A 15,534-nucleotide genomic window follows, 5' to 3' on the forward strand; every position below is an offset into this window, starting at 1 on the left:
AATGATCCTTCCATTTCTAAAATTGAAAAAAGTGGTTTCGTGTTTCACCTGCAATAATTAACAGTTGCTGTGATGCAAGCAGAGGATGGAGATGATCCACTCAACATCTCTCCCAACCCCAAATAATTCTAACAACTCAGGAATTGCTAAAAAATGTCACTAGCTTCATATGTTACTGCGTAATCTCTCTACAGACCACTGAATTCCAAGACACAATCAGAGCTGAACCCACACAGCAAGTTTGAAAGTTGTCCTGGTTACTATTTCATGCATTTCATGATAGATTTTTCTCCATTCATTACTAAGCAGCTTGATTTACCAAGTACTGAGAAGGAAATTCAAACAAGCTTTCTTGCTTTTAAATCTCCTAGTAATTTCCAGGTATGACTAAAAAGAACAAAGGAAAGGAGAATCAGTAATATTAAAATCTTTCATATCTCCCTGCAAGCATCGCTCTCTGGCTCATGACAAAGGTCTGAAGTGAAGAACAAAAAAATAGTGTGGAGTTCATTTCCTAAATACAAATAAAATGCTTTGATAAATCCAGCACTCACAGTAACGGTGAAGCACGTGACACTTAAGTCAAGGATCACAATGGAAAGGTAAGCAGTGCTGGAAGTGGTCAGAGCCTGAAGTACCAAAGTGAGATTTATACTGAATATATCTTCTAGGTTTTACAAACTGCATACATACAGTGATATCTGATCAGCCCTCTTGCTTACACGCTTTTATCAGCAGTCACAATTAATATCATCAATAGGCTTCAGAGCCATCATCACTTCCCTCGACATGGATAAGGGCACTCTTCAAAGGAACTATTGTTTCTGGCTGTCTGCAGCCTCAGGCAAATGTCATGGTCTCAGGTTTACCTATGGTTCATATTTGACGGTTGTCTGAGAGACCATGCAGGTTAGGCACTTTTAAAAAATGAATTCCAAGATGATAAAGTATAAGTTTCAGCCACCAGGACAGAGCACTAGTTTGCTAAATCACCACAATTTGATCTAATTTGGTTCCTGCTCTTAGACACAGAGATGCAACAGTGCCATGTGCCCTCTTATGCCAGATACTGTGCTAGACATTCTGTGAAGCAAATTTATTGCTTCCACAGATCAAAAATGCTTGGGATCTGTTCTTCCCTACAATGATTGCTTACGGCTGTAGACAAAAATTCTCATAGCTTTGGATAAAATTTTCAAATGAAACAGAAATGAGCGACTTATAATGAGCTAACTAGCAGTTACTGCTGTCCCTCATTCTTCTGAGAAAGACTACTAAATTCCATGAGAAGAGTGACTTAATCCAGGTTTCTGTGAATTTAGAGTCCTTGAAAGGCACCATATTGATAACACTGACTACCAGCGACCTCTGTTTGTCCACAGAACAGATGTTGCTTATCGGTCTGCCTCACCCCAGACCTAAAACAGCCTTCACAGGTGGCAAGGTAGTTCAGCTTCCATTCCCCTTCAGACACTTCTCTCGAGCTCAACTGTGCATCAGTCACGGTAGATTTCTGTACAGGCACTTTCCTACTGGATACTGTGTTTTGGCAGGATACCAGCTCATTTCCCATAGGCTATAGAATGACCATAATATAGTAACAGCTTTCAGCCACTACCAGCTTGGCCTGGTTTCAGACTGGCAATTAGAGATGAAAGGCTCCATATCGTGTTACCAATCCCTTGAGCTATTCAGTTCCCATTGGGTTTGTCTTTTTTTAAATGCACTCACTAAAACAAATTTGCAGTGCTGGAAAAAAAAGTTACATTATTGTTACTACAATAATGAACTACAGTACTTAGTCTCCATGGCAATTATAAGAATACTGGAATCCTGTTTTACTGCACCACCTGCCAGCAGACCTGTCAATGCATTACTCAGCTACAAGGAAATGAAGCTGGTATACACAATTCTGCCAATACACTTCCAGAGCCACCTTCACATTAACCCCTACCAGAGCCAGTTTACTGCAATCAGCAATAGAGTAGGTATTTGTCCAATTTATTGCAGCTGTATTCACATAGAAAAGTGCAATCTTTGACTACTATTCTCAGCCACAAGCCAAATTTTTCAGCTGTGACTTAGTTGTAGTTAGTTGTAATATGGGCAGGGAAGTTAAAAAAAATGGATTGTTAACCTCGCAGTGTCTCTTTAGCTCCCTCACATGTGTGCACCCCCACAACCTCCACTCCGCATTCACCCATTCATCTGGCAAGCACCTATTAAGCCTCTTCTTTGATTTCCTTCACTGCATTTTGCATCTTGCGCCCTCCCCAAGGCAGGAGACCAAGCCACCTCATTTGGCATGAACATCAAGAACTGTGTTTCTTCTTCACAACATTCAGCTGGACACCATGGCACGCTCCCCTACAAGACTGACAATTTTGAAGAGGTGGAATATTTTCAAGATAAATGATTGCCCTGCATCAGTGTACAGGCAGCTTCAACAAAGGACACCACAAGTGCTGCCTCTACAGGTAAAGATGAGCCAGCAAGTGAATGTCTAAATGTACTGCTGCCTGTTTTCAATGCAAGGCCAATATTTTCAATATATAACATTTTTAGTCACTTACTGAACCTTTTCATATTTGGAAAACATTATTTGACTAAAGAATTCTGTGATTCTCGGATCCTGAAAAGTCTAAATTTACATATGAGTATTTGTGATTTATCATTTCATCTGGGTTGAAATTTCAGTTACACAACAGCTAATCATGAACAGAAAAATAAGCTCAATTAAAATAGGGAGAAAGAGAGAGACCTTGAAGGAGTTAATCAGCATGATTCATTTGTCAGGTTGACACAAAGTGTCACGTGAAAAAGCATAAACTTAACTTTGACTAATTCATTGCAAGTTCAGTAATTTCAAAAGCTCTTTGGTTACTTTTGCTTTAGTTACATATTGCATGGAGTCATCCATCAAACTCCCGGACATCTGATAATCCCTGATCATATACACAGAAGAATCAGAGTCCAAATCAGGAGAGGTGCAAAATATCTACAGCATTATCTGGAAGTGATCTGTCACCTTAGTCATAAAATGGGCTTGTCTCGCTTGTTTCACTTCTGTGGAAACTTCAAGGGGTGCAGTCCTGAAGCCCTGCTCATGAAAGCAATCCCACCTTTTAAACACAACAGCTGCAAAATTTGGCCCTTAATCTTTGGCACACAGCTAGTTCTCAGGTGTTTAATATTTTAGACACTGGCTAGATTCCTAGGGTTTCAGATAGTCAGTGGGTTCACTGTGCTAGGAAGGGAGGATTGACTTCTGGCTCTGGAGGTCAAATAAGGACAAACAATGGATGTATGCAGTAAGACATGGCCAAGTGCAGATGAGTGTATAACATAAGACTGTCTGCTTCTAGCTCTGGGGTACTGGAGGTGATACCTCCTGCTTTAAGAGGCAAATAGGAAGTGTGGCTTCTGCTATTTGAAATCTACAAGGAATTGACAAACTAGTGATGTTAAGATTGAGAAGTAACTGGAGATAAGCTGTATTTTTAAAATGCATCTCATTAAAGTGCAGCCAATCTTTACTGACACGTACCACTTTTCCCTTTGCTTTTCAGATGGTAAGCTCTGTGGGCAAGGGACTCTGCCTAGCACACTGAGTACTACTGGACGGACACGGACACGGACACGGACACACACACTTCCACTAAGGAAAAGGTGGAGGATTTCAAAGCAGTAGTTCCCGGCTCCATTTTAGGTACTTATATGGCCCTCATTACTGTATATCTGAGCTCACAATTTTTAATGTATTTACTCTCTCAAGAGCCTAGTGAGGTAGGGCAATGCTATTATCCCCATGGTATACATGGGGGAACTGAGACAGAACCAGACAAAGCAACATGGAGCCTATGGCACAGCAGGCAACTTAAACTGGGTCTCCCAAGCTCCATGCTGGCACCCTAACCCTGGGGCATTCTTCTCACAATCAGGAATCTACGATAAATATTAAACTTATCACCAGAGACGCTTGAGCTTCACTTTGGCCGCTAAGGAGGTTACACAAGAATTTCAGAAAACATTTAAGCCCTCCCTAGATGTCTGACTTTCCAACTTCCCCCAAAGAGTATTATCCAACTACTTCTACCTACCTAAAACACCAACAGACTCACTCTAGTGATAATGAAAAGACGGCTGCTCAAACCTTAATTGGAAGCAACACTGCAACTATGACAAGCTTGCGTGGGGTGAGAAGCAGCAGCAGGATTTCATTAAGCCAGTTTGCCATGTGGTAACTTAATTTCCCCATTTAAGGTGGCACTTTATTTAAAAAGTACAACATCAGCTGTATTTTATATATATTCAGTCTCTACTGATTTTGACGCAATAGCTGTTTGCCCTCTGATTAGGTCAAGAGTTCCCACAGTCATCCTTTAGGGTGGCTCTGCCAATGGCCTGGTGTCAAGGTTGGCCAGATGTGCTACTTACATTTATTCCACCGTACTGTGACTAATTGTATTCAGACAATTTTCTGCTAGGTGTGATATGACTCAAGTGTTCCAGCTACATTTGTGCAATTGACTGAACAAACATTTCATTGTGCTAGATATTTAAAAAATAAGAGCACAAGTAGCCAACAGAAAGCTTGTACTCCACAGCCCTGACCTCATTTCACCCTGCTTTATACCTGCACTCAAAAGCCCCACGTTACAAGCATCATTCAGGTGGTCAGTCATCACCAGATGGACTTCCTTCAGAATCAGTAGATCTTTGGTCAGCTCAAAAAGTGAGTCAAAGTTAGTTACATTAAACACTTCCTGTCAGAACTGCAGCCGCAGACCTTTCTTCCCTCATAAGAACATATGAATGGCCATAATAGGTCAGACCAAAAGTCCATCGAGACCAGTGGCCAATGCCAGGGACTTCAGAGGGAACTAACAGAACAGGTAATAATCAAGTGATCTATCCCATATTGCCCATTCCTAGCTTCTAGTAAGCAGGCTAGGGACACCATCCCTGCCCACCCTGCCCAATAGCCATTGATGGACCTATCCTCCTAAACTTGTCTAGTTCCTTTTTGAACCCTGTTATAATCTTGGCCTTAACAAGACCCTCTGGCAAGGAGTTCCACAGGTTGACTCTGTGTTGTGTGAAGAAATACTTCCTTATGTTTGTTTTAAACCTGCTGTCTATTAATTTCATGGGGGGGGGGGCGCACCTAGTTCTTTTGTTTCTCACAGGCACATTGCTTTTTTCCTGCAACCAGTATGAAATCCTTTCTTTACAATGCAGAGGGGACACACTCCAAAACCTTGCCTTTGTAATTGGATTGGTCAGCCGTCCTTCCACCCAGCTCTACAGTAGAACTTTCCAGACTGCTTTGCCCCACATGCTGCTGGTATCACTCTACTTTCAGTGTGTGTATTCTCTTGCGGCGGCATTACGAGATAGCTGTCCAGATTTTCCCAGAATGCACGGACACGAACAAGATTCTGAGTGCGGTACTTGTGACTCATGGTTCTGGACAAAGATGCAGCAATGACAAAGTGCAACCAAGTTTGCTGTATTTAATTTGGTACACTGACCTAACTGATTAGAAAAGTACAATGGTATTTGTGGTGTAACTAGATCCAAAATGGATACAGCACGTTTGGCTCCATGCGCCAAATGCTTTGTGGAAAGCAGTTTTCTGTCAATTGCACTAAAAATATCCAGGCAATGCCCCAAAGAATCTTTACCATAGTTACTTTCATACTATTTCATTACAAGTCAAATGAAGAGACCATCATCTCTTTTTAATGCAGAGTATTTCTGTTTGGGACTGGTACGATTGCTGCTGGAATACTGTGTCCAGTTCTGGCACCCATAATTCAAGGACATTAATAAATTGGAGAAGGTTCAGAGAACAGCCAAAAGAATGATTAAAGGAGTAGAAAACCTGCCTTATAGTGACAGACTCAAGGAGCTCAATCTATTTGTTAAGCTAAAAAGAAGGTTAACGGGTGACTTGACTGCAGTCTATAAATACCTACACAGGGAACAAATATTTAATAATGGGCTCTTCAATCTAGCAGAGAAAGGTATAAAGATGATCCAATGGCTGGAAGCTGAAGCTAGGCAAATTCAGAAACAAGGCATACATTTTTAATGGTGAGAGTAATTAACTGCTGGAGCATTTTACCGAAGGCCAAATGATCATTTTTAAATGCAGACTGGATGCTTTTCTAAAAGATCTGTTCTAGGAATGGTTTTGGGGAAGTTCCATGACTTGTGTTAAACTGTAGGTCAAACTAGAACTAGATCGTAATAGTACCTTCTGGCCTTAGAATTCATGAATCTATTAAAAGTAATTCCTACAAAAAACCCTACTTTTAAATAAAGGCAGTGACAACATTAGTTGTGCGTGTCAATAAGATTATACTGAAAAATTACCAGCTTCAAAACACCAGCTAAACAGATCTATTGAAATCCCCAGTAGAGCGTGTTTTTGCTATTTACCTAAAATGTTGGTAAATGTTTTCAGTTTTTGACAAAAAAAACTTTCAAACATCAAAAACAGCTTTCAAAATCTCAACTCTCATTTTTAGTTTCGGGTTTTCATCAAGCCATAAAGTTTTCATGGAGATTTTGGAAAACCTGAATATTTTAAATATTTTCCTGAGAAAAATTAACTTCTTTTGACCAGCTCTACTAGTCACCCAACTGAAGTAGAAATGACATTATCCCAGCACTACAAGAGTAATATGTATGAGCATATCAAAGCAGCAGGAGACCAGTATCTTCCCCAAATCCATGCATTCCCCAATATAGATTGTTCTCCAGCAGACACCTCATGGCTGGAATGAGGTTGAAAATACATACTGAAAATAGAACTTAAAGATAATTTCATTCTCTTTACTTACAGACTACACTGACTCAGCATCCTCCTTGCTGTTCCCAAAGTAAGCCAAGCCCAGCATATTCAAGAAGAAGAGAGTTAATATGGGATTCTCATTACAAAGGTAAGAGGGTTTTCTTTTCTCCTTCACTTAGATGAAGGGAGACAATTACCCAGTTTTAAAACTTTCTGGAATCTTTTGTACAAGACACTATCTGATATGAAGTTGTACTGTAAAGGTTACAACTAGCCTTTTATTATAGGTGGATCTGGAGCAGCAGTACCTAACAGGAAACGAGGGGCATCCTTAATATCAGACTCTGTTTCTAGTTGCTCATAAAACTCTGTCACACTAACCATTTGGGTTGAAGTTTTCCATGCTATGTCAGGCTGAAGGTTTTGGAAAATTTTAGCCAAAATGGTTCAGCTGCTTCTGAGAATGAGTCTAAGGGGAAAAAATGCCATTTTGCCCATATTAAATTCTAGAGACGTTTTCTTTGAAATTCTCTAGCACCTCTGTCCTCTGGAGCAGGGATGTGAAATTCAGCAGGGGATGGCCTTAGTGTTAGGTATGTGCCTTTTGCTACTCCTGTGAAAATCTGCCCTAATTCGGCCAAGTTATAAACCTCTGAAAGTCAGTTTGTACATGCACAGTAGAGACTTGCTAGAGCAGTGGTTTTCAAACTTTTTACATTTGCAGACCCCTAAAAAATTTCAAGTGGAGGTGTGGACCCCTTTGGAAATCTTAGACAGTCTGTGGACCTCCAGGGGACCACAGGTTGAAAACCATTGTGCTAAAGCTTGCTACCAGCTAATGACTATGAAGATTCCATCTGCATTGAGCAAGCTCCATCTTCTTGAAGCTCCTACATGTTACCAACTGTGCATGTGCCATTCCCACAGCATGACTGAGCATGCTCCAGCCCAAGGCGAGGGGCTCAGGATGACTTTCCCTGTAATTGCTGCTCCAGGCCAGGGTCGGGCCAGACACCAGAATTGAGAGCAGGGAGCCTGTCTCTCTTCGTACTCTCAATGACACCATGCTAGCCCCCGAGCAGCATGGAGGAGGAAGCAGTCTGACTTGAATGCAGAGGGGACAAAGGCCGGGCTAGGAGAGCGGGAAAGGATTACACTGGGACAAGGAGTCTGGTGAGACTGGGACTGGAGAGCAGAGAAAAACTGACTGGGAGGGAAGAGGGGGAGGCTGGGACTGGAAGCTGAGGGAGAACACGGGGGCAGGGGTGAAATATGACTAGGAGGCAGTGTGGGAAACAGGGTAGGGGGGAGGAGACCTACAACAAGGGTATGGGGGGGGAACTGGGACTGCCTGGGCAAAAAGATTGGGGCAAGGAGTCCAGGGAGGAAGACAGTGTATGACAGCCAGCTTGGGGGAGGTGGGGAGAGATTGGACAAGGAGGGGAGAACAGGGATGGGATGGACAAGGAGACGGAGACTGGGTGTCAGGGGGAGAAGACTGGGAGTTGGACAGCGAGCCTGGAGGCAGGAGCGGCAGGTTTGTAGAAATTTTGGTGGTGCTCAGAACACCCAGAGCCTGCCCCCCACAACTCTGCCCCCCACCTGCCTAAGGCTCTGGGAGGAGTTTGGGTGGGAGGAGGACGTCTGGGGTGCAGGCCCTGGGCTGGGGCAGAGGATTGGGGTGCAGGAGGGGTGCAGACTTTGGGAGGGAGTTTGAGTGCAGAAGGGGTGAGAGGTTGGGCTCCGGGAGGGAGTTTGGGTGGGGGAAAGGGTCTGGGGTGCAGGAGGGCGTGAGAGGTGCAGGCTCCAGGCTGGGGCAGGGGGTGGGGGTGCAGGCTCTGTGAGGGAGTTTGGGGATGGGAGAGGGTGCGGGGGGATGGGGTGCAGGCTCTGGGAGGGAGTCAGGGGGTGCGGCACTTACCTGGGGCTCCTAGGCAGGGCAGGCTGGGGGGCCTCCGCATGCTGCTACCCCCAGGCACTGCCCCTGCAGCTTCCTATTGGCCGCAGGGGCACTTGGGGTGGGAGCAGCATACGTAGACACAGACGCACCCCGGCCAGGGGCCGCAGGGAGGGGCCAGTAGCCACGTGGAGCGAACAGGTAGGAAGCTGGCTCAGCTCTGCTGCGCTGCCGGTGGTGAATGGGGGCCCCAGGCCGTCTTAAATTCTCCAGGGGAGGCACAGGGGGAGCTCCCTGAGTGGAAGGCGAGGCCGAGGGAGAGACCTGGCCTCAAACTTGTGTTTGAATATTCCTGGTGCCCAGGCACCACGGGCCCATATAACTCCCCGCCTATGCCTGGAGAGGGAACTAGGAGTGGCTGGGCAAGGAGACGGGAACGGGATTAGATACGTAAGGAGTGGGACAAGAAACCAGAGGTAGGGAAATGACAGGACAGGGACAGATTGCAGGGAATGGGGCAGAGAGGCTAACGTTGGAGGAAATGGACAGAAGAGTCTGTGACCACTAGAGAACACTCCCTTCCAGAGCTTAAAATGAAACTCGAGATTCCCGAATCTCACCGCGCCTCACTTTCACAGATATTTGCTGACAACCACTGGAAAAGTAATGCATCTCCTCCTCCTCTTGTGCTCATCCACATAGAGGAAGACAACTTACTACTGCTATCACTAATTCAATTAGTTCACATGGGAAAAGTCCATGAAATGGATCTAAAAGTTCATATGCAGCTGATGACCCACATGGGTGTCAATATGATGCTATATAAACATATAGTTTATTTATTCTCAGTTTGTTTTTTTAAATAATCTAGGAACTGAGAGCCACATTAAGGATGCAAAATTACGCACTCAAAAATTAGGAAATGCCAAAGCTATTTATTTACATGATCACACACTATTTTTTCCACAGGACCTGCCTTAAACAGTGCAGAGGATAGGCAGTGCTCATCCAATGAACAGCTACTCAATATTTTGCTTTCATCTCATTGTTCAGAGTGTGGCCCCACGTCTTGTTCACTGCACATTATTCAAACCCTGCTCTGAAGACAGAAGTATTAATTTCCTCATGGTCTTTTCTATAGTGCTCAACGCCATAGTATCCAAGCGATTCACAAATATTCATTAATCAGATCCACAAAACCCATGTGAGATGAGTAGGTATTATTCCCAGTTGACTGATAGGGAGCTCAGGCACAGCGGGATTAGGGACAAAGGTATTCATTAATTTTAAGTGCCCAATTTGAGATGTCTACCACATGATTTTTCAGAGTACTTAGCATATTACACTTTATATATTCAAGCCCAACTCCCACTCACTTCAGCTGTGAGTGTTCAGCACTTCTGCAAACCAGACCCCCTGGTCTCAAGTTGGATACTCAGCAAATGAGAAACACACACTTTGTGACCACCCACAAAACGTTTGATTTAATTGGATTTGCCCAGCATCAAACAGGAACTCTGGTAGAGGCAAGGACAGAATCCAATCCTCCAGGGCAGCATTTGACTGAGTTAACCATCCTTCTTCCTCCTGCAATCCCCTGCCTTGTTCACTACACACCTTCGAACTTCTTTAACAAGTGAGGAGGAGGTTCAACAGACAACAGTCTCCTTTACTACACAACCCTGATTCATCCCCACAGCAGGTCCATCCTGTGCAGTGAATGAGGTAGAGTCCTGTGGAAAAGTCAATATGTGATCCTTTAATTAAAAACTATATCATACCATAATGCATATGCACAAGGAGATTTCCTAACTTTTGAGAGCTTGACTTTGCAACCTTAATAACGTTCTTTTAACATAGCGTTGTGCATGTAATTCAAATATACTATATTCTTTTGCCTTGCCCCTCAGGCCAAAGTATATGGCAGCCCCTTTCAATATTGTTTTTACCTTGGCATACTGTACTGTTTCAACTCCCTCATTTCTGCCAGGCCCTACATATAGCGAGCATTACAACTGGTTTAAGCCTCGCTCAGAAGAAACATTTTCCACATATACTGTGTGTGAGCAAGCCAAGAAGCACTTCTACAGTACTGGGAAAGCTTTGCACTACAGGAAAGCAAAAAAAGTACCTGTGGATTTGTCCATTTTTATGCAGGTAGTCCAGCCCCTCCAGCACCTCCTTTAGGATTGTGGCTATACTAGGTTCATCCAGGACTCCATTCTTGTGTTCCCCTTTTGCCACTATGTGTTTAATAACATCCAAAACAGAGCCTAGAGAGAAGACAAAAGTTAAACTTGTTCTTTAGCTTAAACTGGAAGGAATTATTCCATGTGATTAAATGCCATCTACACAGTCATCTTGTGGGTAAATCAAGGAAGCCTGGAAAATAAGTGGAGGGGTTAGGGTTAAAGTCAGTAGCATCCAGTTTATTTCCAAATAAAAATACAGATAAAAGGGTACCTTCTCCATTCCAAACGGGATGCAGTGAAAGGACTTTTACTTGCACTTCCTTCGTGGTTTTACTGAAAGTGTTTAACCCCCCATTTTAATCTGGTCAGTGGTGGGGAAGGTCTTACAGATCCTCAATAGTACAAACATCCAAAAACATACACCGCTAGCTTGACTGAAAAGTTTGTCAAGAAGTCCAATACCAGGTAAATGCCTTACAGCTTAAAGGGCATCTAGTTTGTCAGCTAGTAGTAAGAGTTAAAGTTCATTCTGACTAACTTGTGATTAAAATCACAAAAGAATAGTTTGTCAGTTGATACAGATACTGGAGCACAGATGTTGAGGAGGCAGCTGTTTTGGCACTGATTCAACTTAAGAGCAGGGAGAGGAAATGAAGAATTGGGGAGGGAGTTGCCACTATGTACAAACTAAAATTTGGTAGAATTTTATTTTCCAGTTTCCAAAGACACATTTGGTACACAGTTGCTAGCATTGGTACTATTCCTAACACTTAATGGTGAGCATCTCTAACAGATGGAGAGAACATATGAATTTAAAATTTTGGTAACAAATTACTTCACTATGTACAGAATTGGAGTAGAGTTTAAATCCCTCCTGAGATGCATCAACACAGCTCCTCTTCCAGAAGGGGTGTGAATTACATCATCCTGGATGACAAACCACGCTTTACAGACCAAATCAGCTCTTTGAATTGCACCTGGGAATAAATCGGGAATCAGTTCAGAGACTGCCTCTTCTCATTCAACATTGTGACCTGCTGATGTGTTTGTGCCAACATTCTCTGTATTTTCATCTGGGGACTGGAAGGCCATATATTTGGTATTTACTACTCCCATTGGCCAGAAAGCCTGACCTTCAAGGCACGGTGTATAGCCTGTCTCTATTCTCATGAGCTAAACTGTGTTTAGCAGCTCGGTTTGGGGGTTGAGTATCTCCAATCCGGTTTTGTATTGTTTAACCCTTGTTTATGCAACTGTAGGGAGTTTTAGTGATACAGGCATAAAACAAGACAATGTCAGCAATGGTGATGGGTTTTGGAAAGAATTAGCTTAGGACCACAGGTTTTCTATTTTAAGTCCTTGAGTAGTATACTTAGATAAGGAACATTTCGGTACCAGTTTAGCTAGTTATAAGAGAGTTCATTCTGACTAACTTGTGATTAAAATTACAAAAGAAAACAGAACATGTTTCGACTTGTTAAAGAACAGTGAAAAGCCCAGAAGGGTTTAAAATTGGCATGTATTAAAAACATTAAGACTTAGTCATATGAATTTTGATTAATAATGAATTTCAAGAATGTGCCAGTTAACATTTCTAAGCAGATAGAAAGCAGAACCTTATGGAAAACACACAGGTAAAGATTTAAAAAAAACAAACTACACACTCACACACTTGTGCTGTTATAGACCCCTATGAAATTGTTTTTTAAAAAAATATATATATATAATTTAGGGGGAGGGTGGGTTTTTTTGTTTCTTTTTTTTTTTTAATTTTGCATTATTTTGTTTTATCCATTTTATCTACAAGAGGAGTGGGGGTTGGAGGCCTTGGGGGCAGAGGGAAAGGTTGTAGAGCAAATACTCCCTGCATTCACCCTGCAATGGTGGCTGCTGTCACACGGAGCTGGGCTTAGCTCTCCACTCCAGACATTGCAGTCTGGCGCACAGGGTCACCGTGCTGTCCAGGTTTGGCACCGCCACCCCTCCATCATGATGGAGGTGCATACAAGCCAAATCTGAGTGTATAATCAGCTGAATGTGAGCTTCCAGTGTGACACTGAGGTCAAAGGGTTAAATCAATCCTTGGATGCATAAACAAGAGAATCTTGGGTAGGAGCAGAGAGATTATTTTACCTCTGTGACCATTACTGGACTACTGTGTCCAGTTCTGGCGCCCACAATTCAAGAAGTATGTCGATAAATAGGAGAGGGTTCAGAGTAGAGCCACAAGAATGATTAAAGGATTAGAAAACATGTCTTACAGAATTATTTTGAGGAAATTCTATGGCATGTTACACAGGAGGTCAGACTAGATGATTACAATGGTCCCTTGTGGTGTTGGAATTTTTGACTACGGAAGGAACAAATACAACAGAAGACTGAAAACAAGAGAGTTTTCAGGATCTGCCTCTGCACTGACTGCCTAAATGTTCTAGAGATCAGGTCTCTTAACTATGTTCAATTTACCCCCACCTTCCTAGGACTGTAAAATGCATTTTATAATCGGTATCAAACGTGTCTAAAGGTACGTCTGTTCTTAGCCAAACGTCCCCTCTTACCGTAACAACCTGAGTTATAAACACATGCCTGCATTTTCTACAGGGAGAGCAACATTTACTGTGTGACAGTGAATGACTGAATGTGACTTGTTTCTACTAAAGAAAAGTCACAAAACACATACCAAAAAATCAGAGTGTGCGCCTCTTCAGGGCTAGACTCTGAAGTTTTGGCTTTTAGATTCTGAGGTCTTTAAGACAAGGGACGTCTCTTTTGAACATTTTTGTATGGCACTTAACATAATGTGGCCTTGTGTGTGTTCTCTCAGTGCTACTACTGTAATTTATGTAGTAGATTCTAAAGTTTGATGGGACAAAGTGTTTGTATTTAGGAAATACCTGATGTGGGCATATGCCTTGATGATCTCTATTTTAGAAGATAGTTTTGTGAGCATATCAGGCACAAAACTTCCACATGGACTGCTTGGTCTTCCCCTCAAATACACTTCTATGTGGAGGACCGAATGCAATAAGAAGTCCAATAAGAATATTGTGTTTGTGTTCTCACTTCATCTTCCTTCCACCACCCCACTCTGCCAGAAGATTTTGCAAAAAAAGGTTTCCTTCTTCTGCAAGCAGCTCTGGAAAGCACAGGGGCAGAAGAGCATACAGAGTATATGCACACAGACTTGGACCATTAAAAAGGTTTAGGTAAGTTAGAGTTTATGTTTAACACAGAAAAACAGCAATTTTGTTTATAGAATAGCTACAGCCAACACAGACCCATTAGTGTATAATTGGTACAAAGCCAGCTTGTCATTTTAAGTCTGCTAATGTATTTTTAGACTCCACTTTCAGGTGGGGATGTTTAGAACAATGGAGGAATTTGGAAGTGTTTTATAGAAACAAAAAACAAAGGAGAAAGACAAAGAGCTCTCTCAACCAATATTTAATGTCGCAGGCAGCAGATAAGTGACTAAAATGCCTAGGGCTTAATTTCAGCCGATTTCAACCCCCTTGGAAATTTTTATAGCATGTTTGGGGATGGGAGGGTTTGGGACTCTGGGAAATTTAAGCATTTAAACTCTGAAAATGTCACCTTCCTATTGAACCAAGTGTTGCCTGAGTCATCCCCACCTTGTCTCTCTCATCCCCACTTAGTTTACTAAAAGAAAAACATGCTTTTACTACTGTCACCACAGCAGTGTAAGAGCTATATTTATTCTGCCTCACGCACCAACAAAATTGCTAGTTAAGCTCTGATTCCAGACTCCTGATTTCAACTACATATGACAACACTGGGTGATACAAAGAACTAAACTGAGCTGCATTCCCATATAAGATTCAGCCTGAAGTTAGCTAATATGTCAGAAGTAAAATTTCTAAGCCAATTTGATATGGAGTGACTAAAATAAAAGGATCATACGAAAGAAACTGATAAATCCAGACCAAAGCCATTCCTGAGCAACTGGAGCCAACTACAGTATACTTATTAGTCCAAGACCACTATTGCTTTAGGATTTAGACAGACTTCTCACTGTCACTGATGAATACTTATAAGATTCTTGTACATTCAGAGGCCTTCCTACCTTTACCTTAAAGATCCTCCGTCACCAATGGAGTACTATCTTCCTATCTGGGCTACATATATCTAAAGTCTGTGAAATAAAATGGGCACATTCAATTATTTCATCAAAGTTGTCCCCCCTTCCCCCCCGAGCTGCGGCTCAATCCCAGGCTAGGCGCCCCTCCCCTCGCTCGGCACTTACCGGCTCTGCCTCGTGCCCAGCGCTTCCCGCCTCAGCAGGCCCCAGAAGTGATGCACCTGCTGTACGCCAGGCGGGGGAGTGGGAGATGGAGACATGTGCGGTTGTGACCGTTAGGGCAGCTGGAACGTTGCGCGCGCGCAGGGCTGTGAGGAAGGGGATGAACCCAGCAGTCCCACCCCACCGCTTGCCCGCGGGCCGCACAGTAAGCCCATGAGGACCGCATGCGGCCCGGAGGGCACATGTTGTGCAGACCTGCTCTAAAGGTTCAGAAAACTGGTGAGTTGTAAGAAGCTCTTTGAAGAAGACAGAAGAACTTTGGCAAATGTTGAACGAAAGGCTATTCCAAGTGTTCAGGACAACACGTAAAGCAGCACAAAGT

At 42.9% G+C, this 15,534-nt stretch overlaps 1 protein-coding gene across 3 annotated transcripts in view; it reads right to left on the reverse strand.

The window, feature by feature from the left end:
- Positions 1–15,534, reverse strand: part of OXSR1 (oxidative stress responsive kinase 1) — a 127,101-nt gene that overhangs the window by 54,033 nt on the left and 57,534 nt on the right. For all 3 annotated transcript variants that reach the window (XM_045006361.1, XM_045006359.1, XM_045006360.1), the window contains one exon: positions 10,831–10,972. In XM_045006361.1, coding sequence (XP_044862296.1) covers positions 10,831–10,972 — 142 coding nt within the window. The remainder of the gene's footprint in view (positions 1–10,830; positions 10,973–15,534) is intronic.

Source organism: Mauremys mutica, chromosome 2, assembly GCF_020497125.1.
Source record: "Mauremys mutica isolate MM-2020 ecotype Southern chromosome 2, ASM2049712v1, whole genome shotgun sequence".
Lineage (NCBI taxonomy): Eukaryota > Metazoa > Chordata > Testudines > Geoemydidae > Mauremys > Mauremys mutica.